The sequence below is a fragment of the Bombus flavifrons genome, chromosome 1 (assembly GCF_040668555.2).
Source record: "Bombus flavifrons isolate JBK064 chromosome 1, iyBomFlav1_principal, whole genome shotgun sequence".
Lineage (NCBI taxonomy): Eukaryota > Metazoa > Arthropoda > Insecta > Hymenoptera > Apidae > Bombus > Bombus flavifrons.
The window spans coordinates 17641464-17666782 of NC_138442.1; the positions used below are offsets into that span (position 1 = coordinate 17641464).

General features: G+C 31.2%; 3 protein-coding genes and 1 long non-coding RNA gene across 7 annotated transcripts; 1 reads left to right on the top strand and 3 right to left on the bottom strand.

Annotated features, from left to right (window-relative positions):
* Positions 1 to 132: 132 nt before the first annotated feature.
* Positions 133 to 14049, top strand: Agps (alkyldihydroxyacetonephosphate synthase). Its single transcript, XM_069113764.1, has 6 exons — positions 133 to 367; positions 944 to 1033; positions 8604 to 8884; positions 11274 to 11562; positions 12408 to 12717; positions 13024 to 14049. Exons 1-6 carry the CDS (start codon positions 279 to 281, stop codon positions 13795 to 13797), a joined length of 1833 nt encoding a protein of 610 aa, XP_068969865.1. The 5' UTR covers positions 133 to 278; the 3' UTR covers positions 13798 to 14049.
* Positions 3141 to 5845, bottom strand: LOC138180287 (uncharacterized). 2 transcript variants are annotated; one of them, XR_011173256.1, is made up of 4 exons: positions 5238 to 5845; positions 4861 to 5139; positions 4679 to 4785; positions 3141 to 4462 (listed from the first exon to the last, which is right to left on the bottom strand). It is a non-coding gene; the product is annotated as an uncharacterized LOC138180287 (long non-coding RNA). The 2 variants fall into 2 exon arrangements; XR_011173252.1 differs by having other exon boundaries at positions 4679 to 5139.
* Hel89B (histone acetyltransferase 1) lies at positions 13975 to 22369 on the bottom strand. 3 transcript variants are annotated; one of them, XM_069113590.1, is made up of 15 exons: positions 22190 to 22369; positions 21567 to 21616; positions 20876 to 21123; positions 20460 to 20809; positions 20026 to 20377; positions 19334 to 19956; positions 18488 to 19263; positions 17846 to 18416; positions 17471 to 17765; positions 17098 to 17399; positions 16709 to 17022; positions 15891 to 16641; positions 15513 to 15785; positions 14806 to 15441; positions 13975 to 14491 (listed from the first exon to the last, which is right to left on the bottom strand). In XM_069113590.1, exons 2-15 carry the CDS (start codon positions 21575 to 21577, stop codon positions 14303 to 14305), a joined length of 5691 nt encoding a protein of 1896 aa, XP_068969691.1. In that variant the 5' UTR covers positions 21578 to 21616; positions 22190 to 22369; the 3' UTR covers positions 13975 to 14302. The 3 variants fall into 3 exon arrangements, with proteins under 3 accessions (XP_068969691.1, XP_068969688.1, XP_068969680.1); XM_069113587.1 differs by having other exon boundaries at positions 20460 to 20812; XM_069113579.1 differs by lacking the exons at positions 21567 to 21616; positions 22190 to 22369 and having other exon boundaries at positions 13975 to 14240; positions 14307 to 14491; positions 20460 to 20812; positions 20876 to 21137.
* Positions 22370 to 24033: 1664 nt separating this feature from the next.
* On the bottom strand, positions 24034 to 25036 carry ATPsynF (ATP synthase, subunit F). Its single transcript, XM_069113997.1, has 4 exons — positions 24815 to 25036; positions 24646 to 24744; positions 24264 to 24380; positions 24034 to 24180 (listed from the first exon to the last, which is right to left on the bottom strand). Exons 1-4 carry the CDS (start codon positions 24942 to 24944, stop codon positions 24152 to 24154), a joined length of 375 nt encoding a protein of 124 aa, XP_068970098.1. The 5' UTR covers positions 24945 to 25036; the 3' UTR covers positions 24034 to 24151.
* Between the last annotated feature and the right edge of the window lie 283 nt (positions 25037 to 25319).

Below are 25319 nucleotides of genomic sequence, written 5' to 3' on the forward strand. Positions count from 1 at the left end.
ACGTAACAGCATCAGAGAGAACAGAGGTGGAAGAAAGCATTGGTTATTTACGGCGAGAATGTATCGGGTGTAAATGATTGGTTCCTTTCACGAGGAGATCCGTCGGTAGGCGGGTAGTCATAGGGCGGGGGCTCTATTGATTTAAATTTGGTTTGCCGGTGCGCGTGTCAATAGTCAACACAGTGCCGCGAAGAGCGCGCGCTCAAGCATCTACTCTTTACTGATCGTGTTCTGCGGACTAAAAGGTTAGGCCCTTCGCGGTGCGGTCAATAAAAGATATGTCGTCTAATACGAAAAACGATACGAACGAGAATGCGGAGAGTTTAAATGGACCCATCCGTTTCCAGAGTGTTGTGCCAAAAGAAAGGTCAGTTTTGTACCGGCAATTTCTGGTTCATATCAATTCGTAGAAACTTCGGTGCGGACACCAGGGACAATATCGCGATGAAGTGTTGTACGAGAGCGTGGATACTGCTAAATTACTTGCAGCCACGCCTCGAACCCAGCACTAGCTGACTCATCGGCAGATGTTGCGAATCTAAAGCACCCCTAGTACTATTCGAGCGTGAAAGAGAAAAGAAATCGATCGATTTTTTTTCCATCCTGTGACAATTGTGACCTCTTTTGTGAATATCACGACCTGTTTGTGTGACAAACAACGAAAACATCGGAATGATTCATTTCTTTTATCATTTTTGTTATTACTTAATATTTTTGATGATGAAAATTTCGATTCATTTACCGGGTAGGAACTTACTATATGAGAGGCTAATACTGTTTCTGTTCCTACCGATTGGTTGCTTGACCAGTCACGTGGTGTGAGAAACGCGCGCGCCAAAGATGTACGAATCTCTATTCGATTTCTCTTTTATCTTTTTCCAAGATAAAATTCCAAATGGTGACAGTATGTGTCAAATAACCGTATCTTCTTGAATTTTTAAAGGCAAAAAGTTCTCAAGTGGAATGGTTGGGGATACAAAGACTCGGAATTTCGTATGAACCAAAAATATATCATCGAATTCACTGGTGATAGGTAAGTTTTATCAATATTTCAATCTTCATCTTTTATTAATATTTTAGAAAATAATAATGGTTACTATAAATATTTATATATCTAAAAGATGATTAAACTTTATACATAAATTATTTTACTTGTTTTGTGAATAGATAAATAAAAAAAATTATTTACATATATTTTAATGTTTCAATATGTTTATTTGTTACATATTATATATAATATTTTTAATAATATTTTTTTATCAGTTTAACAAATAAAATGTTAGTTGCCTACATGTATGAAAGTAGTTTATTTCGACTCTTTAAATTCGAAAAAAGTAATCACTTAATTTTTGTTTTAATTTTGTTTGTTTTTATTTCCTACAATCTTTTATCAAAAGCTTTAACGATAATCAATAGACAAGTAAGAATTCTATAATGTTCATATTATACGTAAAAAAATATCAATGATATATTAGAGGGAAATGGTGTTATCATTTTTTGAAGATACAGATAATGTTATAGAAACGAAACGTCTATTAATTTTCATATTAATTTACATCATTGTATAGATACTTAATTATTATCTTTTTTAAACATAATTTAATTTTAATTCGTTTACAAGAAACACACGTATAATTATGCTGTTAGATAATTATACTATTCCATAATTGAATAAGTAAAAAGTTGATTATGTTTTGAGAGTAGAATGACAAATAATTTAAGTTTATCATATAAGCGGATTAAGATACATAAAATTCAGTAATACTTGTTATCACGATACTAAATTTCTATATAGATCTAAATGAACCACTTTAATTTACTTAAGTACACATTTGGTTTTTTGTATTTAGTTTTTGCTTAATTAATATTCTAACAAATATCCGTTGCAAACAATTTCAAAAACGGGTCGGATTTATCACATAAAATCAATATACATCAACATTAATTTTATCGTACAATTGAGTTTTTTTATTTCCTATTGTATTCAACGGTTTTAACAGATTCGTATCATCAATTTAATATTTGATTGTTCGATTCGCTTAAATGCAAAAGTATTATTTATTCGATATTCATTATGTTATTTATGTTAAAAGGAAGAAGCAAATAGTTAATCTGTGTAATATTTATTTTTCTACATTTAATTTATAATCTGTAATGTTTGATCTATAGTAAGAAATCGAGTATTTTGAGAAGATCAAATATTTTACTTTAACTTATGGAAAACATCCACAACCTGAACATTTAAAAAATTATGAAATTTTTTATTAATTTTTTTACCATCAAAATTGACTCTAAGAGGGTAAAATAACCCCTGAAAATTCAGCTATTTTTCGATTTTGTATTATAACACGCACATTATAAAAGATAGAAAAATAGTTTTCAAACAGAAGTTGTTTCTTTTAATGAGGACTACCGTCTAGTAAAAGATTTATCAGTTATTTATATAATTAGAAAGAATTTATAAACAAAAAATTAATAATTTTTCTAAAAATTTCTGTTTTAGCGTAAAATCTTAATCGGTAGTTTAAATAATTACGAAACAGCATAAAAGATAAATACTTTTTTTTAAATACAAATACAAGCTTTGTTGTATTGCACAATTACAAAAGTAAGGTAACTTATATTATATACTTCTGTCTCTTATTACACAATAAGTAAATATGCCAGATGGAAATAAAAGAAAAGAATAGAACTGTAGGTATAACATATCTTCGTAAGAACTTGTCATTATTAACATGATTGTCAAACTTCTTTTTTATTCTTTCTCGTAGTAAATAATATAGATGTTTAATAAGCAATTAAAGAAGTAAGTATATAAGTGAATAAGTTATTTATTGCACTATTTATACATTTTCGGATGTAATATATAGTGACTAATAATACTCCAAGAGCCTGCAAAATATGTAGGAAGAAAACCATGATATTATTCATATAATCAAGCTGTCCTCGTTGTTTAGTTTCTCTTCCCTCCTCCTTTCCCGTCTCCTTACTCCCTCTTCTTATACATTTTCCTTTCGTACATTCTACTGTATGCGCATGCTTTGACATTTAGTTTTCCCTTCAGCTTCTTCTCTATCTCCTCTGGTTTCTTCTCCACTTGCCTGCCCAGTTATTCTAACAATTCCTTTATTCCAAAACAAATAATTTCGAAAATGTAAATGTCATGTGAATTGTATTATGAATTATTCTTCATGATAATGAAATTCTGCAAAAGAATGTTTAAGACGATCTTGTTGTGAGAAAGCGAAATCTACTGGATTTTCAGCATTATTTGATTTCCTTTCTATCAATATAATATTCACTTTTATACCACGAGTAAGCAAGTATGTACATACACTGTAATATTTTGATGATGAAAATAGAGATAAAATAAGAAACTGTAATTTAATGATATCAATCATCGCAATTAAATAATACTACAAGATCGGAAATTATTCATATAAAGTTCTTCATTATGCGGAACTATATATATTAGTTACATTATTCCTGTATTCGATATTGTGAATATTTCAGCATGCTGATTACAACATGATACTATTTTGTAATGTAGATTAACGGTCCAGATCACGACGTCAATAACTTCCGAGATTCTGCATTTGGTAGATATACGTTCATTAACTATTCATTGAACAGTTCTTTTTTCAAGACTGTTGTATACGTGGAACAAACTTATCATTCTGTTCTTTTAGGACAATATAAGGCGGTTAAATAAATTTCCTAGAAGTTGATATTATGGGGAGTATAGTATAATTGTGTGTTGTAGCTGATATAGACTTTGTAACAGCCATAACCGTTTTTGATCCTTGCCTAGATAAAGTACAGCCATAATGTAATTTTATCTAATCCGCTTTCATCAGCATTGATTACTGTACAGCACGTATTTTCCGATATTTCTAGTATGAGATTTTACATTATTAATAAAAGACGAAGCAATTTCATTTAACTGCGTGGTATCAGTGCCATATAATCGGGTAATAAATTTGTTTACTTTTTTTGACACTATTCTATATTATTAATTTTAAGTTTTCTTAAAATTGAAAATCCAGTCCGAAAAATTTTAGTTTTTAAATTTCTCGAACCTATTTCTTCAATAGCTTCTAGTGCCCATCTTCAACAGCTCAAATCACGAATAACAGCATGAGCGTTAACAAACTTGTTATAAACATATTCGAAAATTTGTAACAATTTTTCCCGCCGCGTTCTCCGTCTGTTTACTGTCTCTTTCCATCTAATAACTATACAATTATATACTTATACAATTGTTAAAGAAATGAAATTTTTCAAAATTTATGCCTGGGAGTGTCTAGGGAAAGTCGCGTCCTCTTTCCACTTTTCCAAAATGCAACAACATTAATTTTGTATTCTAAAGTCACAATATCTTCTTCTGGTACACACTCATCTTAGACCTCTATTGCTTCTGAAAGTTCTTTGCGTGCACCTCGTTATATATTATCCAGAAATTCTACAGAATGTGGTTTAAACGGTTCCACAAATTAATACAATAAGCGTATCTTTTATTATATCTTGTAAGTCGATTTCTCTTCTCATTATAATATCTCATTATATTGTTATTATCCACAATTTTGAACGTAATCATAAGTAAACGATTTGTATTTGCAGGATTTACGTGAACCATTTTTATATGATCGTTACAGAGATATACTTTAGATATACTTACTTATTGTTGACATCTATAGTACTGTAATATGGCGCACTACAAAGAAAGCAGTATTTTTTTATTGTTAATCTGTCTTCACTAGACAAATGCTAACCTTCAACGCTGTACTGAAATGAAAATAACAAAGAGTGGAATCATTTATTACTTATTATTTTACTTTTTTATTATTTTACTATTTTTACTTGTAGTGCTCATTTAAGCATACGTTGTTAACACCACTAATTCTTGGAAATGGGACTTCGACGTGAGCTTCGAGCATGCCGAATGAGATAAAGTGTTAAACGAAACTTGACACCGATCCTTATCGATTATTTCGAGCAAATATCGATTGACGTTCGAGTCCTCGTTTGCACGTTCCCAATATCAGCATCTCTCATATCCATCCCTTCTTCTTTCTTTAGTTGAATTTGCAGATGTCAGTTCCTCAGATAAGCATCCATATCTAGTCTTGACTGCGAACACTAAAATGGACATTGCATGTTTACTTATTATTTATTACTTTGTCATTAGATACGTTAGTCCGTATATTTTTCTTTGTTTCGCATAACTGAATGCATACCTGCGTTATATGATGCATCAGGTGCATACATGCGCACCGAAAATTTTTTATTGCACGTCAGCATATCATAATATGTGTACAATGAAATTGAGAAGTTCTTCGATTATCGAAGAACACAATTCAACAATGCAACAAAGATTGTATTTATAATAAAAAAATAACTAAATGTTTTTTATGTCTTTTCATAATTATTTAAATCATTGATTAAGATTTTACGCCAAAGAATGAGTTTTTTGAAAAATTAACAATTACTTTCTTTATAACTTTTTTGTAATTATATAAACAAATGATAAATCTTTGGTAATTATGTGTTTAGGAAGCTACCGGCATCTTGCATTTCGACATATTTTTTATATATTGTCGGGGACATGATTCTGAACAACTTTTTTCTACACACATAATCGCCTCTCGACCATAGTTTCCGAGATAATTTCGAAAAAGTTGTCGGTAGCTCATAATGAATTCTGCTTATAATTGTGCGGCCATGATAGCGTATGCATTAGCATTGGTTGTCGGTCGTCTCACTGTGACTACGGGATTAAATAACACCTAACCCACTTATATAAACTGTAAACATTGGCGAATGCGTTGCCACGGATATACCATTATATTCGACAAGTCTTTTGCAGATATCTCGAAAACAGCCCGAGCAGCAGTGGTACATGCAAAAAAAATTATTCAAAACTTTGATTTTTTTAATATATTAAAAAATCACCGAAATCCAAGATAATTGCAGCTTTCTAAATAATTACCAAATCTTTTACCAAACGATAGCCTTCGTTGGAAAAAATAAACAATTTTTATCTAAAAGCTGTTATAGTTTAACTCGTATAGTTTGCGAATTATAACATAAAATCGGAAAATAGTTGAATTTTCAGGAGTCGATTTTACCTCCTTAGAGCGAATTTGGGCAAGAGAAGAAAATTGCGCAATACATGGCTACATATGCTCTACATATCTCAGAATTTTCATAATTTTTCGAATTTCTGGGTTAGAGATCTTCCCTTGTTAATCGTAGTTAATTGCTAAACTACTACTACTAACTACTGCTATTACTATATGCTGTATTGTCTAATTACTAATAATCAACGATGAACGATACAATAAGCTTCTGAACTTAAAAAATGCAACAAGCTTGTTTAAAATCGTAAAAGCAGGATGGTAAATAGTACAAAATAAGTTTATTGAAAATTTATTTGATACAATTCCACGAAGAGTTCTTATAACGAAGGTGCTATATTATGCGTTTTTTATTATTTATTTTTATTATGCAGCTGCTTATTGTTTACCAATACGAATTACGATATATTCTGTTGTATATCGATTCTTATGTCGCTTTTAAATTACTTTTTGACTTTATATCGGTTTCGAAATAATTCTAGAACTGATTGTCTCGTACCAATTTTATGATAATTTAAATCTAATATCACATTAAAATATTAAAAACATTCAGTTACGCTTTTCAGTCTTTTATCATTCACTGTTATTCTATAGCTGCTTACTAATAACAAAATATGATATACCTAAATTTTACACTTGAAAATTACATTTTACAAATAATCGTGTTTTACAAGTTTTTTAAGAGAAAATGTGGTTTGTGTCAATTCTTTGATTTATCACTGTATATATTATTTGGTGTTAAATTGTAAACTAAAGAAGACGAATTAACTCATCACCCAGAGTCTTAATCTTTTTAATATAATAATTTCTTTATTTATAGGTTCTAATGTTCTATTTTTTAATCACTTGTTTCATTCGTGTCGTAAATATATTATGTAATATTTATATTTGCACGAATTAAAGTCGATCCATCTGAAATTGATTTATCCTTATTAATGAGGACAATTTCATGGTCATAAAATTTCTGAATAAGGAATGATGCGGTTAACAATTTAAATATATCGTATTGTAAATATATGTATTATTGGACAATAAATGTTATTTTCTAAACTTGTATATTCCAAGTTCGCGCAACTAAGAAACTGTTTCTTGTTTACTTTGTTGGTCTCGAAAAACGCAGTTACACTTACCGTTTTCTACCCAGCAAATTGCTTCTAATAAGCGTAAACAAACGTATGTGGTACAAGCGAGCAAAAATATAAATATGAAAATACATATTCTCTTTGTGTGTTTACTGATTTTTGTTTAAAATGTTTAATTAATTTTCATTCATTATTGAAAATTAAGTGAATTTTAGTAGAAATTGATTATCATTGAACAACATATATATAAACATTTCATAATGAAATATTATAAAATATAACTGAAACCCTATTCTTTGTGATATTTCATTAAAAGAAAAAAGGAAACATTGTTTAAATGGGTTATGACCATCAGTAACGACGTTTAACTTCTGGGAAACATATGTAGTATCGTCGTACGTCTTATCCTCACACTCGGCTCACAACGTCTTATATGTGCCGCCTTCTTTGCGTCTCCTGTTAAACGCCTGAGGTGTAAGTGTTGTCCGTGATAATTGTAACGCTTTTCTGCTGTTTTTCTTCCATTTTTAATGCGTAGAAAAAAAATCGGAGTCCGGTCGCCGGAATTCGAACCCGGGTCCCGAACGTTCGTAACCTAAGGCGCTATTTGCTATCGAGTGCCGCCTCATGCCTTTTTGTCCACGATACTACACATATGATTAAATTCATATGCAATCATCATGATAAGATACGCTGATTAAACAAATCTAAATGTAATTACTTATAGTATAATACAATACGAGACATTTCACTTTAATCTACTAACTTGCAAGTCATAACATTATATCATTATAATTATAACAGTTAAATAAAATCAATCATGATAAAACATATCCTTATAATAGTTAAGTGAAACCAAAATAAAATAGATATGTAGAAATATTTTATAATGTAATTTCTTAAAATTGAATGAATTATATAGGGTTTAATTTCATCCATCATCATACATCCTACATCATTTCGTGTTTTACATATACACAATTTAAATTCAAAACTTGAAAATGGAATTAATTACTTTTAGGATTTCAATATGACTATTAAATCAAATTTTTAATTAATTTTGATTAATATAAATTTTATTGCTAATATTTAGTATTTAACAAATAACTATCTTATATATTTTATTTAATGCCTTTGTCTATTAATTTAATTAAGAAGTTCACTGACACAAAAATCAAATTTTCATAATTAAATAATCTTATAAGTAATCCAAAATATTATATTTTTCTTCCAAAAAATTAACTTGTCTATACTTCTTGTTGGCCCATTTTTTAAGTATTGTTACTACTGTACAAATAAATATTGAATTAATTTAATATCAATATATTTTATTCTTTTTTGTAATGTTTTATTACTCATGCTAATAAATGAAATATTTTTGCAGATATCCGATTGGAAACCAGCAACTTCCGTATTTCACGCAATGGGTAAAAGACACGTTTGGTATAGATCCAACCCAAAGGAATGTATCTCAATCGATACCGACAAATCTACCAGAACCGATCATTTCGTCGAAAGTGTTGGAAGCGATTCAAGAATTAAATATCGAATATTCCTTGAAAGGAATCGATCGCTTGGTTAGAGCACATGGGCACACACTTCGGGAAATTTATCTCCTCAAACATGGATCGTTCGATCGAATACCGGACATAGTTCTTTGGCCAAGTGAGTAATTTCAAATTGTTATATTATATTTTTAGTGATCTAAAATATCTTATCAACGTGTTTAATTATCGTACCAGTGACACAATTCATTTACCTTCACCTGATAGTGATATGTATTAGTATACACTGTATGATGTAGTTCTTGATCTAAAAAACATGATCTATATAATAACTACCTATTAGAAACTATCTATGTACTTACCATGTACATTTTGTGTATTACATTGCAGTTCATATCATATTCCTTGTGGCAATATATACAAAAATCATCTGTTAAAAATTATCAACTCATTTTTATCTTTTCAGGTTCATTTGTTTTTCTCTTTTTATTTGTCAATTTCTTTTAGCTATTATTACGAAATGTAAAACCATTACTACTATGGTAATTCAATAAATTAATGTAGTTACTTTCAAAATCAATGAGCAGTAAGATCAAAACACTTGTAAATAAAATAAATTTCATAATTTGCATAGCATGTCAATATAATGAAAAATAATTATCAACTGCTTGTTAGAAGTAAATATAGATATACATGCGTGCAGATTTCTCTTAGTTCATATTCTTTTTAAATTCAAATGTTTCACTAAGTAGTTCATTTAAATGGAAATTTAATACATATTTACATTCTTTTGCTATTTGAGGTCAGATTTATTGTTTAAAGTTTCTTTCATTTATTTAAAGCACGTAATAAACTAAAAGTTAGCTTCAACTAAACGTAATTACCTATTTATAGTGTATGAAGTGAGTTGAATATCGAGTAGATAGACTACAAACTTCTCAACCTTGACTTAGTTATATGTAGATGTGTAGTCTATAATTTCCAGAGAACGTTTCTATGTTATACCATGAATTGCGCGAATAAGTGATATTAAACGAATACCTTATATACGTATAAATGTGAAACGACACAATGAATATTTGCTTCATCTTTTCATTTCGAATATCTTTTCAATTGTTATATACGTCAAAATTACTCTTTTACAAGATAGTGTAAGGAATTAGGAATTAATATAATTAGAATTAGTATAGGAGACATAGTCAACGAAGAAGAAAAAGATAGGGTTGTAGACTGGGCGACGAAATCGGAAAAGAAGAAAAATGGGAGAGCGAAGCGAAAAAGGGTATTTAGTTAAGTAGGTAAATTAGGCAATTAGATAAAGATTTATGCAATATATAAAAGATAATAGACATATATAATAGTTAATAGTTAGAGATAGATAGATGATAGACAGTAGATATATGATATATAAATTGTAATAGAAAATTAAGGATTGAATGAATGAATGGATGTGTGTGTAAATTGTAGCTGAATCATGCAAGGCAATAGGTAAAATAATTGTGTATCGAGTTCCTTTCTCGGCCGGAAGGCTAAAAATAAACTATACTACTATAAAATCGTAAAATTTTTGTGCTATCATTTTTATTTATTCTTCATTTCCATTTCCTTTGCTACTTAAAAAATAGCCTATCGTTTAATGTCACTTTAATGTTTTCTACATATATCAGTGTTCGTATTATATTATGTCCTGAAATGGATTGATATTTAATCTTTTGAATGCTTTGAGTGAGAATAGTACTTGCCTACAAGTGAATATATTCCCAGAGTATAACTAATTTAGCTCCTCTATACGGCGCAGCGGATAGACATACCTACATACACATATTTATTCATGACCCATTACGTAATAATCATATCATCATGCACGTATTAGTGTTATTGAACAGATTCGGGGAACAAAACATAAATGTTTTATTATTGCTTATTTTTTTAAATTCGTAAATGTTTTATTATTGCTTACTTCTTAAATTCATAAATGTTTTATTCTCGTCTATCCTTTAAATTCATAAACCTGTTTTATTATTGTTTGTTTGCCTAAATTCGTGAATGTTTCACTACTACTTATTTTTTAAATTCCTGATGTAGTAGGAGTAATTAGTAATGTAATATTGTCGCAAATCTGCAATCTAATACTAAATTTGATATATAATACCATAAATAAGATTTAGTTGCAGCATGTCTGTGAAAATGTAGTGTGCGTTTGAAATAATTCGCATTTGAAATACATGTTTTTCTTGACTGCATCGAATTTGTTGTAATTTCAATTTTGTTCAAATATTCCAAATTATTAAGAAGTTAATTTTCCTCAAATTGTTAGATCACAAATTAGATTACTGTTTCTTAGATTACAAGATATATATATTAAAGAAAGGGCATCATTATTGAGTAGAGCCGAACAAGGTCAAAAATCAAAATTTAAGTTTTCTCAAATTTTTCTTAGATTACAAAATATGTCAAAAAGTTGACATAATTATCGAGAAAATCCTAACAAATCAGAAGCTAAAATGCTTTGTCTTATAACAATGACATCTATGTCTATGCATTTCCAGAGTGCCACGAGGACGTCGTAAAAATAATTAAATTGTGTGCTCGATATGGATCAGTCTGTATTCCATTCGGCGGTGGAACGAGCGTAAGCGGTGCTGCCTCGTGTCCGACGAACGAACGGCGAACGATAATATTGTTGGACACTTCGCAAATGAATAGAATACTGTGGATAGACAGGGAAAACCTAATTGCTTGTTGCGAGGCTGGTATTATCGGCCAGGACCTCGAAAAGCAACTCCGACTGCAAGGTCTGACTTCTGGTCACGAACCCGATTCTTACGAATTTTCTAGGTACACCATATTATATTAAAACAGAAAGTCCGTTTTATTCGTTCGCAACAAATATTTGTTTAGGATATTAACTGTTTGAATACAAACACGTGTAATTTTACGACGTTTTACGCAATATTAGTATATCTATAATAAGAATCGTCATAGCTAGCAAGTTATAAAGTTCTTTTCTTGAAATCTTCTATATCCTATTTGTGAAAGAAGGTATATGGAAGAAAATGGGCATAAAAACGTTTTAATTAGCGTACTTTTCATAGAGTACCTTATTGCGAACTGCTATACTGAATTTGACTTCTTCTTCCTGTTTTGTTTAATTGTAAATGTAATTTTTTTATTTAAGATATAGATTAAAGTTTATAATACAGTAAACTATAAAATGTAAATCTTCCTAAGTAATATTAAATGGCAATTATCTTTTATATTCAATTGGACTATTCTCAACTTCTTTGAATTAAAATTAATTCTCACTGGAGTGATTTACTGAATATTAATTACGTTACATTTAATCGTGCACGTCAGAGAATTGTTGGAGAAGATCATGATCATACTAAATGTCGTGAAAATTGCAGGTGCTTGTATTTTAGTATAATTAAAAGTGTACTTATATTCTTTGCATGAGTAAAGCTACACAATATTCTAGTTTCATTTAAAAAATTAAAAGTTACTTCATAAAATAAAAAGCACAAAGAGCCTATCACTTACATTTCATCTCACATTTCTATGAACAATCTTTCGTGCAAACATCGTATGTACAGGTATACGATAAGAAAAGTATGTCAAATAGTTATTTACATCAAGTACAAGACTACTAGCCGCATGATCGATTTTATTTCTTGAAAGAACAGTTTAGGTGGATGGGTTGCAACGAGGGCGAGTGGCATGAAGAAAAATCGATATGGGAACATCGAAGACCTAGTTGTACGCGTGAGAATGGTTACCGGTAGAACGGATGATCCAGAAATAACACTCGAAAGAGGTATATTGGTACCAAGAGCTTCTTGTGGTCCTGACTTTGACCATATGATCCTTGGTAGCGAAGGAACATTGGGCGTCGTTACAGAAGTGGTGATCAAAGTTAGACCATTGCCAAAAGTAGTCAAATACGGTAGCATAGTTTTCCCAAATTTTCAAGCCGGAGTATTAGCGTTGCGTGAGGTAAAATTTTATTAATTTAATAGCGATATATATAAATTTAAATACTATTACTTTGTTGCTATTATTATATAATATGAATTTCTAGAGAATATCTGTTATATATTGCAGTTTTATTATTATTCCTTTTTGGATAGTTCAAATTAAAAAAGGAATGATACAACTGTAGCTTTATTTAAATTTTCTTGTTCTTGAATTCTCTTTAAAGCTTGACAAACTTTCTTGGTTATTAAGATATTTGATTAAAATTAACATTGAATATATTGCAGTTGTTTCTTATAAAAAAAACTGTACCATTTTTATGAGCAGGTAGCTAAGGAACGATGTCAGCCGACTAGTATACGATTGATGGACAATGAACAGTTCCAGTTCGGTCAGATGTTGCGACCAGAATCTAGTTGGAGTGGTTTAATTTTGCAAGGATTAAAACAAGCTTACATTACTAGGATAAAACGTTTCAAATGGGATCAAATATGTGTCGCTACCTTATTGTTCGAAGGTAGCTCAACTGCCGAGGTGGCAGCACAGGAACAAAAGATTTACAACATCGCGAAGCAACACAATGGTATTCCAGCAGGAGAAACGAATGGTGAACGAGGTTATCTTTTAACATTCGTTATAGCTTATATCCGAGATCTGGGTCTCGAGTACTACGTTTTAGCTGAATCATTTGAGACGTCCGTCTCCTGGAATCGTGCGTTACCGTTGTGTAGGAATGTGAAATCTCGTGTGATCAGAGAGTGTTATTCACGTGGTGTCGAACAATACTTTATCTCTTGTCGTGTTACACAGACTTACGACGCCGGTTGTTGTGTGTACTTTTACATGGCATTTAATTACAAGAATCTTCCGAACCCGATAGAAACATATGAGACTATCGAGCACGTTGCACGCGAAGAAATTCTTGCAAACGGTGGTTCTCTGTCTCATCATCACGGTATAGGAAAATTACGTTCTTGTTTTTACGCGGATGCAGTAGGAAAAGTGGGTGTGTCCCTTTATAGAGCAGCCAAAGCACACTTGGATCCCCATAATATATTTGCGGCCGGGAACTTGGATCCGAAATGTGTATCGAAACTATGAGGTGAACATGAAATTGTGATAATTATAACTTATCACATTGGAAATCATTTTAAACAGAAAGAAGAAGAGAAAAAGACAATTAGCATTGCCATTTTTATCAATTGATATGTTGTGGTGGTATACAGAAACGACGATAAAGGAAGAGACTAGTATAATATAAATAAACACATCACAATGTTGTTTGGTACAAATACGGAATTGTAATTGTATCAACATTTTTATAAGTTATTATAAATAAACAAGACTCGCTTACTCATAGTACTTAATCAATATAATCCGTAACTTATTTATCTGAGTTTCTTTCTTCCTTATCTTTTCTTTTTTATAAGTAATTCGTATATCCCTTTATAGATCCATTGATTATTTGTCATTCTCAGTCCATAAAATTAAGATTACTGTTTTTCTATCAGGTCTGATTCATGTATGTTTCACAAAGTGATCATCTTAAATACATTTAACTGTTAAATAAATGTACTCGATGATACTGATGTGTAAAACCATAAGCTCACTTTAAAGTAGATAAAAATGACTGAATGTCATATTCATCGTCATATTGTTGTTGTTCCCATAGTTCAGGGAGAATTTCTAAAACGGAACGGCTAATGCCTGGAACCTCACTAATTTTAGACGTGGCATCATCCTGTATTTCTGATTTTTTCTCTTTGCCACTGTCCAATGAAAACAAGTCAAGTAGCTATAAAAAATTGTTACAAATAAAATCTATTATAAATTGAAATTTCTTTCATAATTAATTATAGCATATTTCAAGAATTGTTTTGTATTATATGCGTGTGTATTTACATCTATTTAAAGCTTTATTGTAGAATTAAAATGAGGAATACGAAGTAACATAAAAAAAGTTAAAACACAAAAAAGATAAAAATATCAGGGTTATATGTAATATATTCTTATAAAAAAATAAATTTATTTATTAGTTTATTACAAAACTTTTATTGTTGAAATAGCTATAACTATGCAAGTTAATAAATTTAGATTTATATATTTTACCTGATCAGTTGCCATTGTTTCCAAAGATGCATTTTCTGTTGAAATTACGGTATTTGCTGTGAGAAGTTTGAATTTCTGCAGTCCCATGATCTTTTCCTCTACTGTCGATCTTGTGATTAACCTGTATACGTTCACTACTTTCTTTTGACCAATACGATGTGCTCGATCCATCGCTTGAAGATCTTTCATAGGATTCCAGTCATGTTCTACGAATATAACAGTGTCAGCACCAGTTAGATTCAATCCAAGGCCACCGACTTGAGTCGTTAACAGAAGCACGTCTATCGACGGGTCTGCGTTAAAACGTGTTACTATGGAATGCCTTTGCGTGGTTTGCACACTTCCATCGAGACGAAGATATGTAACAGTAGGTAAATGGGCACAAAGAAGATCTTTTTCCACGATATCCAGCATTGCTTTCAATTGACAAAAAATTAAAGCTCGATGTTGGCTCACTAACTGTTGCTCCTGCGGTGGTTGATTATCTGATGCATCAGTAGTTACAGAATTGCGGTTTTGTTGTCGTTGTGGCTGTCCTATGCCACAATCTAATAATAATTGTTTTAATGCAGGTAACTTGGCTGCATATTCTATCTCGGACAATGTGCTCTTTCGTTGCTTCAATGTATTACACACCTAGAAATAAAATAATTGTCAATTTAAAGTTACAAGTAAAATATCTTAACGGATGTCATGTTGATACTAACAGTTGCGTATAACGGATGTCGTTGATTTAATACTAATTTGGGATGATTACAAACATTACGCAGATATCGTAATGCTTCAAAGACACTACAACCATTATTTCCAGTTGAAGTGCACGACGCAGCGGATAATAAAGTGGCAGAACGTCGAGTATGGAAATCTTCGTATAGCGTACGTTGTAATGACGATAAGTCGCAATAATAGTCTTGTGTAATTTTTGGTGGTAAATCTTTGAGGACATCTTCTTTATTTCGTCTAAGTAAGAATGGCAAAACCTGCACAATGCAAAATTACAAAAAGTTGTAGATAATTTAACAAATATATTCAATTATTAGTAAGATTAAAAAATAAGATACAATGCACATGAGAAAGAAAATTACTTGTCTATGAAGTGCTTCCATTGCTAAAGCTCCCGCCTCTTGTTCTTTTGGGCCAGCTTTTGGTTCCCTACAGGCTAGTATAGGACGTGAGTACTTTGCCGCAAATTGTTTCTCAGTACCCAGGAAACCTGGCATTAAAAAGTCAAACAAGGACCATAATTCAAGTACATCGTTTTGTATTGGTGTTCCCGAAAGTATAAGTCTGTGATTCGCATGCAATCGTTTAGTTGCCTTAGCACTTTTTGTCTTTCCATTTTTAATAATGTGACCTTCGTCGAGCACACAGTAGTTCCATTGACAAGTTTCGAAATAATCGATATCCTTACGGATTATTTCATAACTTGCAACGATGAGTTTGTGATAAGTAACCATTGGACGTAATTTTTCACGCTCAGGTGGGGTGCCAACATATTGTAACACTGAGAGATCTTTGGTTTTGAAGAATTTTTCTGCCTCATACACCCAATGACCAGTTAGAGTTGGCGGGCACACTACCAAGCTTGGTGGAGCACAAGGATTACGATGATGATCTAAAGCTAGTATACAAAGAGTTTGTAAAGTTTTTCCAAGGCCCATGTCATCGCATAAAACACCATGAAGTCGATAACGATTCAAGAAATTTAACCAATTTAAGCCTTGTTGTTGATAAGAACGTAACTCTGCAGATACTGGAATCGGTAATACGGTATCTGGGATACTGCGTGGATTCAAAAGTTGTTCTAAGAACCGCCACTCTTGTGTTTTCTTTTCTCTAAAATATTTCAAAGATTTATGATGTACATGTTAAATTAACATTTGTTAGTAAAACTTAGACTTACATTAAATCTGGTGGATCCGTAATCGCACCAGGATCAAGGGGCAAAAGTTGCACGAGTGTTGCGAATGTAGCACTACAAGCTAATCTTACAGCCTGATTTTGATCACTCATACGTCCAAGCAATGGAACCATAAAGAGCACAGCATATGGAACGATATTAACACCTAAACTTTCGACAAGACACGCTAACGCTTCGGCTGCGCCTTGTTTTACTGAATCTACTTCACTTGGTGCTGTTACAGTTCCTGAGTATATTTTCTCTCCACCAGTTGATTCTAGAAGTGGTATTACACGGTTTGTAACCTGCATTATTATCTGGAATACAATTTTTTGAGATTAAGATTTAATCGTCAAACTGACATCGAATATTATATTAATTTAAAGCATTACCTTCTCTGTATCTAATGTAGCTAATATAGCTATACATCTGGATGCCATGTGTCTGACAGCTTTGTAAGGATGAGCCAATAATTCACATAAGAATGAAAGGCATTCTAGGACAGGAGGCAGTAAGGCTTTATGAAGACTGGGAGCCATAACTTCTAAAACTTGTAAACCAAAAATTAACTGATTTACTTCTTCTTGAATATTTTCACGATTAGTGATTTTGTCTTTTTCTCGTAATACGTTTGGTAATATTAGTTCCCAAAGATGCGGCAAACGTGTAGGTAATTCTGCACCAAATAGAGTAGCTACAAAAAACAATGAATATTCTAAATTTATATAACGCATTTATATCGTATTAGAATGTTGTATTGCAAACCTATAGCGGTAAGTGCTAAAGTAGCTCCGCGACGACGTGTTCTATCAGCTTTAGCTTCAGGTTCTTCATAAGCAAGTAGTTCTTCTAAAGGAATTTCAGTTGTTGGTGGCCGGCCAGGCCCTCTGCCTCCACTAAGTCCACTGTTGGTTCCCCGATTATAAGCTATTCTTTCAGCATGTTTCTGTCTATTGCTTAAAGTAAGAATTCCGTCAAATAGATCTGCGTTTGTATTACAATTTACACGAGGTGTAAATTCAGTATCCGAGCATAGGAATGTACATAAATTGGTCGATATCTATGATATAAAGTTAAATTAAATTATTCAAAGAGAATACAATATCCGTTTATGCTAACGATATTATTTTCCATGCAAACCTTTGCATTAGGAGTAGGTTTTCTATCTACACAGAGATCAACTAAATACGACAAATGCTTTGCAGCCAGTTTTTGTAGTTCTTCATTTTCTTCACGTTTAATAGCTTCCATTAATGGTTTTATCAATGGGTTAAGAGGTTGTGGGGATGGAGGAAGACAATGTAACATTGTTGCAGCACCAGCGAGTGCTGCCGTTGACATAACATTATATGAAAGTTGCTGTGCTGCTATATCGGCAGCACCTATTTTTACTGCACTCCGTCTTTCTTCTAAACTTTCAATCAACTTTGGCTTTAATTTAATCGGATTAGAGCTGTTGCTAAAACTTCCACTAGGTCCTCCATAGTTTGTCGTATTACCCATGGCACAAAGTTTTGAAATTGGTTTCCCAGCAAGGATTGCAATTTGGTCGAGCGTCATCACTCCCGATGGTTCTACCTTGATAAGAACAGGCAGGTTATAATGTTTGAGAGTGGCAACGTAACCGCGACTGTCGTGTAACAGACGAGTAAAAGATGTGGCGATCTCATCGTAGTATACGTACTCGTTCAAACACTCCAATAGTCTCTTCCTTTTGAGAACAAATATATTATTACTGTATTGTATTAAATATAAGTAAGATAGGAAGATTTCATTTGATACCTTAAAATATCTGGTATTGTAGGTGGTTTCATGTTATTTACAGTCGCCCAATGAGACATCGTCAAACCTACAATGGTGCGTTGTAATGCTGAACGCGAATTCAGATGTGCTAGTAATACTTTAGCATAACAAAGTGAAGGACTAAGTATATCTGGTGTGTAAGTAACACCTGGTGCTGGTTGTACTACGTAATGCGATAACAACCCTAACATTCGTGCAGCTCTACAACGAGCATGAATTAAGTTTGATTTCCTTATGTTTGGAGCTACAGTTTCGATTCCACCAATATAAACTTTTAATTCGGATATGGATTTTACGTTTCCACCAACAGTATTATTTCCTCCGTTATTACTAGCATCTGATTGTCCGTCGCAAGTACCAGAAACTTGATTATTCTTAGCTCCTTTATTAGGAGTGGTTATCATGAGTAAGTTCGGATTAAATGGCACGTGTTCCGGTTGCATTGCAAGGCAAAGCCATGTGCTGACAAGAGGACACGCTGCATGCAATAAAAGCTCGAGATCGCTTTGTACGACTAGATTTTCCCAAACACGTTCAGCTACATCTTGTATGGCAATTACGTGCTCTATTAACGCTCGTTGAAAAACATGACGGAGGGCCTCTTGCAATACAAGTCCACCTCCTTCGCCCCACCGTTCTTTTTTATTCTCATTATGAGCACCATCATCTTCAGTTAATGTTTGTAATGTTTGTAAGGTGGCTTTACGTACACTGGAACTAGAATGACTAAGAAATGGCCATAATCGTGGTAAGACCTAAAATAACCTCATATTAATATTAAGGTTAAATAACAAAAAGTAACGCTTCTATTAATATAGATCTTACCTGCGATAATGGCTGAGGAGTAATATAAGAGCGCGCCCAAGGTAATGAAAGTATAGCAGCAAGTAATTTCATAAAACTATTACATGCTGCTGCTAGATCATCTTGTTCACGTAAAAGTTCCCAAAGACGAATTACAATTGCTTCTAGTTCTGATGGTTTTAACAAACGTGGTAGAGCAGATGCTACTGGTATAAGCGCACTTGCTGCTGCAGCACCTACATCATCGACTGGATCGGAAAGACCTTGCATAGTAGCTGGAAATACTCTCGGTAGTATGTCGTCTAATAGATCATCTCGTATAGCAAGTAAATATTTGAGTGCAAGTAGCGCACCATGTCTTGCTTCCCATTCATCATTCTCCAACAGTTTTAGCATGACTGAAAGTATTCCTGTAATTCCCCTATTTTTATTTTCATCATCTTTTTGATTTGGCACTAGTAATAAAAGAGAACCTAGTGCTTGAGCACATGTTTCTCGTACAGGCGCAACGACTTGATCAGAAACAAAATCTCCAAATCTATCTAATCCTAAAACACATAGTAGTCGCAGGGCGGCATCAATAAGCCACTGATAATGACTTTCTGCCATTTTCTCTGCAGTTTGATTCCTCGATTTACCTGCACCTATAATAAATTTCAATTAATATTGTATTTTATTACTTTTTAAATGCAACTTACAATCATTTTTCATACCTTTCCCATGAAGTTTTACGAGTTCACGTAAAGCAGTCGCTGCTCCGTGCCTTATTTCCCATTTTTGACTAAATAGATCTTGACAGAGACTTTCTGCAAATGATTCTAGAGGCCAATTTATTACAGAATCTGGCCAGCAACCAGTACTATCTGGTACTCCATTGACTGATTCAGTCTGTGAATTATAATTAACGCCAATCTCTAACGAAATCAGTTCCTCTAATTTTATTCTTTTATTTAGTGGCTCCCTTTCATTATTGATGGGAGATTGAGCATTTGAATTGTGATAATCTTCGTTGTTACGATGGTCATCAGGTTCTCGTGAACGTTGTTTTGAAACCGACTGCCGTGCCTATCAAATAAATAATACTATATAAGAATATCTTATTACATTAATATCAATGAGAGCATATTAGTAATCAATTATGTATTACCTTACGTCTAGCTCTATTCATTTCACGTCTACTAAGACCACTAGGTTGTTTTAGCGTTTCACTCACAGATACATTAGTTTGTATATTTGACGTAGGTGGTAATACTTCTGGTGTAAGATCTTCGTTGGTAAACAATTCTGATGTATCAACTCCCATTAATTGTGGATGAAGGCCCAATTTAGCAGCAATTTTTTCCTTTTGATTAGGAAGTAGCATTTGCTCCCCATCAGTAGCTGTTAAATCATATTCATTGCCTTCTGATCCAGTAAGATATGAACTACGTGTTAAAATCTTTTCCATATCAAAGTCTTCCAAATTTAATTTATTGTTTGGTCTTTTTGCTTCTTCATCTTCTATAAATAAAAAATTTAATGTTAATAACAAAATTTAGTATATAAAAAATTAAAATTAGCTACCTGTACATGTTTCTTTCTTAATGGGTTGTGGATCCCAAGTAGGAACTTGAGCAAGTATAGCTTGTACAGCTTGTGCAGCACAAACTCTGGTATCCCATTGTGAAGACTTTAAAAGGATAGAAACTCTTGCCAATAAATGATGTAAATCATGAGGATGTAATCTCTGTGCTTCTCCTAATTGTTGTGCTGCAGCTCTTTTAGTTACTGCATTTGTCCCTGTTTCCAATAGTATGAATAGCCTGTCTAGCCTAATAGAACCCATACATTATAATGTATGCAATCATGTTATTAAATCAACTACAGATAGATACAATCATCTATTAATATATGTATTAACGTGCATTTATTATTTTCAATTTTTCTTTATTATTATATAAAGCAGAAATATAGCAATATGATAAATATACATGTTATAAAATTTTATTGAGATAATAGATATAAAATTTGAAAATATTAATCACATGAAGATTTACTATTTACTAAATATAGTTATTATAAATTATATTTTATGTATAAAATATATATAAAGTTTAATAATAATATATTACTAATGGTACATTAATGTTTGCTATTATATCATAGTATCATAAAGTAGTCCATTTTTGCATAATTGTAAGTAGATTAGTGTAAATATTAATATTATTCCATACATCTCATTTTAACAACACAATTATAATTGTCAGTGCTTTACCTTGATGTCATGTTTACAAACTATGTTGATCAATAAACAGCTGTGAATGCCTAAAATCAAAATAAGAGTGTACACATGTATATACAGTATCACAAACACATGAAGAATGAACTATCATTAAAAAATGATTATATATTTGGAATATTTACAGTAAATAAATGAAAATATTTAATAAACATACATATCAGAAACATAGACAAAATGATCATGAAATGTATATTTATTATTGGATATTACAACAGTTCAACAGGAAATATACTGAATGCTCCAACTATACAAAATAAAATGGAGTACAGGGAATAATAAAACAAACAGCATATTATTTATCATTTATTTGATAAAGTAAAAGAAAATGATTCAAATAGGGAAAATCGATTGTCAACTTGAAGAACGAAAGTTTGTTGCAGTTAGATTGATGAAGTGAAGATGGATAGATGACATCTGCGAGTATGCGTTTTTTAATCGGTACAGAAGTTCAGGGATTTAAATAATGCAAAATTTGAGGAAAACTGTACAAGTTTTAATTAAGGAAATGAAACAGAACATAATATTTTTCAAGATATCGTAAAGAAACACAATATGGACATATAAATAAATAGCGATGAACGAACGCTTAAACATACCTGATTTCAAAATATAATTTATTTTACTGCTACGCTTCAGCTAATCCGCATAGCCGTTTTCCACTGTATTGATTCCCCGAAAATCACATTACGCTCTATATTTCGAAAAAGATGATAGATAGACAGACTACTTGTCAAATTTTTCGGAGAGAAACGCATGTTCAAGCATCAAATTTATACTGACAGCCATATTGCAAGGGAACCTGAGTTTTGTCCCCCAATTTTGCTCTCATTGGTTGATTATACGGATCTTATAAATCGATGGACCAATCAACGTTTCCCTCGTGCAATGATCATGTTAAATTGCACACGTTTTATGCGTAGGATGAAATTATGCCGCGTACACATAATTTACTAGATGCATTAATTCTTTCTAATTCTTCCAAAATTATTTCATAATTCACACTTTAAGAACATTAAGTATATACATATTGCTTGTTGCTACTCATTTAATTATGTTTTTAATTAGTATGCAATCAAATCATTTGCATAATTCAATTTTTTGAAAATTTACTTTATATTCTTTTACGCATTGCAAAATTCTATATTTAGAACACATATATATTTTATTTATGAATATGATATTTTATTAACACATTATGATTCATTCAATGTTATATTCTGAAATATACTGGGTGTTCAAAATTTTCATGACAAAAGTTTGTTAGTATACATAATCTATAGATCTAAATAAGGAGAAAATATTATATAAACATAGGCGTTTAAGATCTTATAAAAAAATTGTAACAAAAAAATGAAATATGAAGGAAACAGCAAACAATTTGTGGTTATTGCGATATAATGTAGGAATAAATCAGCAATATTTATTTTGCATATTTCATTTCTTTTCTTTCGTATTTCGTTTTCTTGTCATAACTTTTTTATAAGATCTGAAAAGATTTATGTTTATATAACATTTTTTCCTTATTTAGTTTCATAGAATATGTATACTGACAAAGTTTTGTCATTAAAATCTGGATCACCCCATATAATATGCAATTTTTCAAGCAGAGTATGTATGTTAGTACGAAATGCATTTGAGCATGAATCTGTTTATTTTGAAATACAACTAAAAAATCCTTTAATTAAACGTATGTAAAAACCTTCTATAATGTACCAAATATATATATATATATATATATATATATATATATATATATTTATATATATATACCAAATATTATATACTAAATTATTGAAATTCACGCCATGATTAAATTTTTTAGTGTTGTATACAACCGCAAAATATTGTTTCATATTTCGCGCCATTAAGATGACCTCGTGACTTTATTTGAATCTTTCCGAATTTTGGCACGCTGTAATTTTAAATGTGACGTTTTATTAGTATCGAGTATAATTTGGACTGAAATAAGAAGACATCGCATAACAATATGAGGTACATATTTATTATTTTTCATATTATGGTAATGGTTCTCATATATAAGCTACGATTCGACTTAATATATTTTTCTCAAAATGTTGAAAATTTGTTCATAAAAAATCATCTTGTAAAATTTCAAAATTTGTTTTATAAACGTAATGACAGATTATATTAAAAATAATAAAAATTTTTTATTACGATTTTTTATTAATCAACCTGTAAATCTTATTTCAAAATTTATACAATATATTAAGATAACCTTTAATCATAAAAAACTATAACACTCATCATATCTTTCCTAGTTGGCATTAAAAATATTTGGCATTAAAACATGTCAATTTTTAAATAATGAAATGTGAATGATATTGGTAGTAATCTTAACCAGTAAACAAAGGTACTGTTATAAACAAATATTTATTTATAAGAAAAATTCTGTTCTAGGATATTATATACATTACATATCAAATGTTTAAGCAGCATTTATTTCATATTATAGATTTTACAGATTATTGATATTACTTTTGTTAACTAATACAATATAATAGTACTCAATTTTAACTCAAGATGATTTTAATAATATTTTAATGATATTTATAATTTCTATGTCCCCCTGAAAATGAAGACATACATTATGATATTGTTTCTTCATTATTTTATAACTAAATTATACAAATTTGTTATATATAAACTTACTGATACGCAAGTAATTTATAACATAGCCAAATATTGCACCAGCCATAGCAAGCTGAAAAATTGGAGCCATAGTTGCTTTCCTAGGATGCATATACTTTAACTGCCATCGCCAGTGAGCTGTAAGTTATGACAATTAAATTGTAATACTTCAAAGAAACTAAATGCAAATTATTATAGAGCAAAAATTTAATTGCAAAGGAATCAATTTTTGCTTTATATCAAGTTATATTGAACTTTAAATATAAAAAATATTATTTCCATTTATTTAAAACTAATTTATCTAGTAATATTAACGAATATATCAATAATAAGCTAATTGTAACAAAAGTATTATATAATTTTTGAGCCATGGTAAGGCCACTTTTTTTGATAAAATATCTACCTCGTGAAATTAACGATGCAAATGGTTTGAATCCTTTCTCGCGTCGGCTAATCCATTCTGGCAAGTCACGAAGTTTTACTTCGCCAAATGGCGTATCAGCTGTAAAGACGGATAATATTTTATTAAATCATTTGTAAATTAAATGAATAGCGAAAGATGGTAGACTTACGTTTCCCGTAATATCGAGAAGGATCATATGGACCGTGTTTGGCTGGATCATACCCTGCAGGATAATTACCCCATGTATCAAATTTAATCAATTTGGCAAATTGATTCGCCAATTGTTCCAGTGTACCCATTATGAAACAACTAACTTATTGAAAATGAATTTTTAGTTACTACGTTTCGATGAATACCTATAAGGTACTATATAAAGGTTATATCTAATGCGAGATGTACAATCATGTAGAGACAAAATCCCTAGATATATGAATTAAATATGGGTATAGGAATATAGGCACCGAGCACAAACCTCTATTTTTAGGGTGAAGTTACCTCCGTGATGCGGGGACACAGTCACGTGGTACTTTGGGGTCGTATTGGCTATTGGCTATTGGTTTGAATATAAACGCGCGAGATTTCAAGAAATTCAAAATTTACATCTCAAATTAGTTTATTTACAGTCATGAGTTATAACTATATCTCTAAGTATGAAAATTTTTATTGCTACTGTT

Coding starts and splice junctions, on each gene's coding strand:
- ATPsynF (XM_069113997.1), bottom strand. CDS start 24,944: ATGGGTACACTGGAACAATTGGCGAATCAATTTGCCAAATTGATTAAA. Junction 24,745..24,814: donor TTCTCGATATTACGGGAAAC/GTAAGTCTACCA, acceptor CCGTCTTTACAG/CTGATACGCCATTTGGCGAA. Junction 24,381..24,645: donor TGCATCGTTAATTTCACGAG/GTAGATATTTTA, acceptor CATAACTTACAG/CTCACTGGCGATGGCAGTTA.
- Hel89B (XM_069113579.1), bottom strand. CDS start 21,137: ATGGGTTCTATTAGGCTAGACAGGCTATTCATACTATTGGAAACAGGG. Junction 17,766..17,845: donor AACCTACTCCTAATGCAAAG/GTTTGCATGGAA, acceptor TTTATATCATAG/ATATCGACCAATTTATGTAC. Junction 16,642..16,708: donor ACGGATCCACCAGATTTAAT/GTAAGTCTAAGT, acceptor GAAATATTTTAG/AGAAAAGAAAACACAAGAGT.
- Agps (XM_069113764.1), top strand. CDS start 279: ATGTCGTCTAATACGAAAAACGATACGAACGAGAATGCGGAGAGTTTA. Junction 1,034..8,603: donor ATCGAATTCACTGGTGATAG/GTAAGTTTTATC, acceptor ATATTTTTGCAG/ATATCCGATTGGAAACCAGC. Junction 12,718..13,023: donor GAGTATTAGCGTTGCGTGAG/GTAAAATTTTAT, acceptor TTTTATGAGCAG/GTAGCTAAGGAACGATGTCA.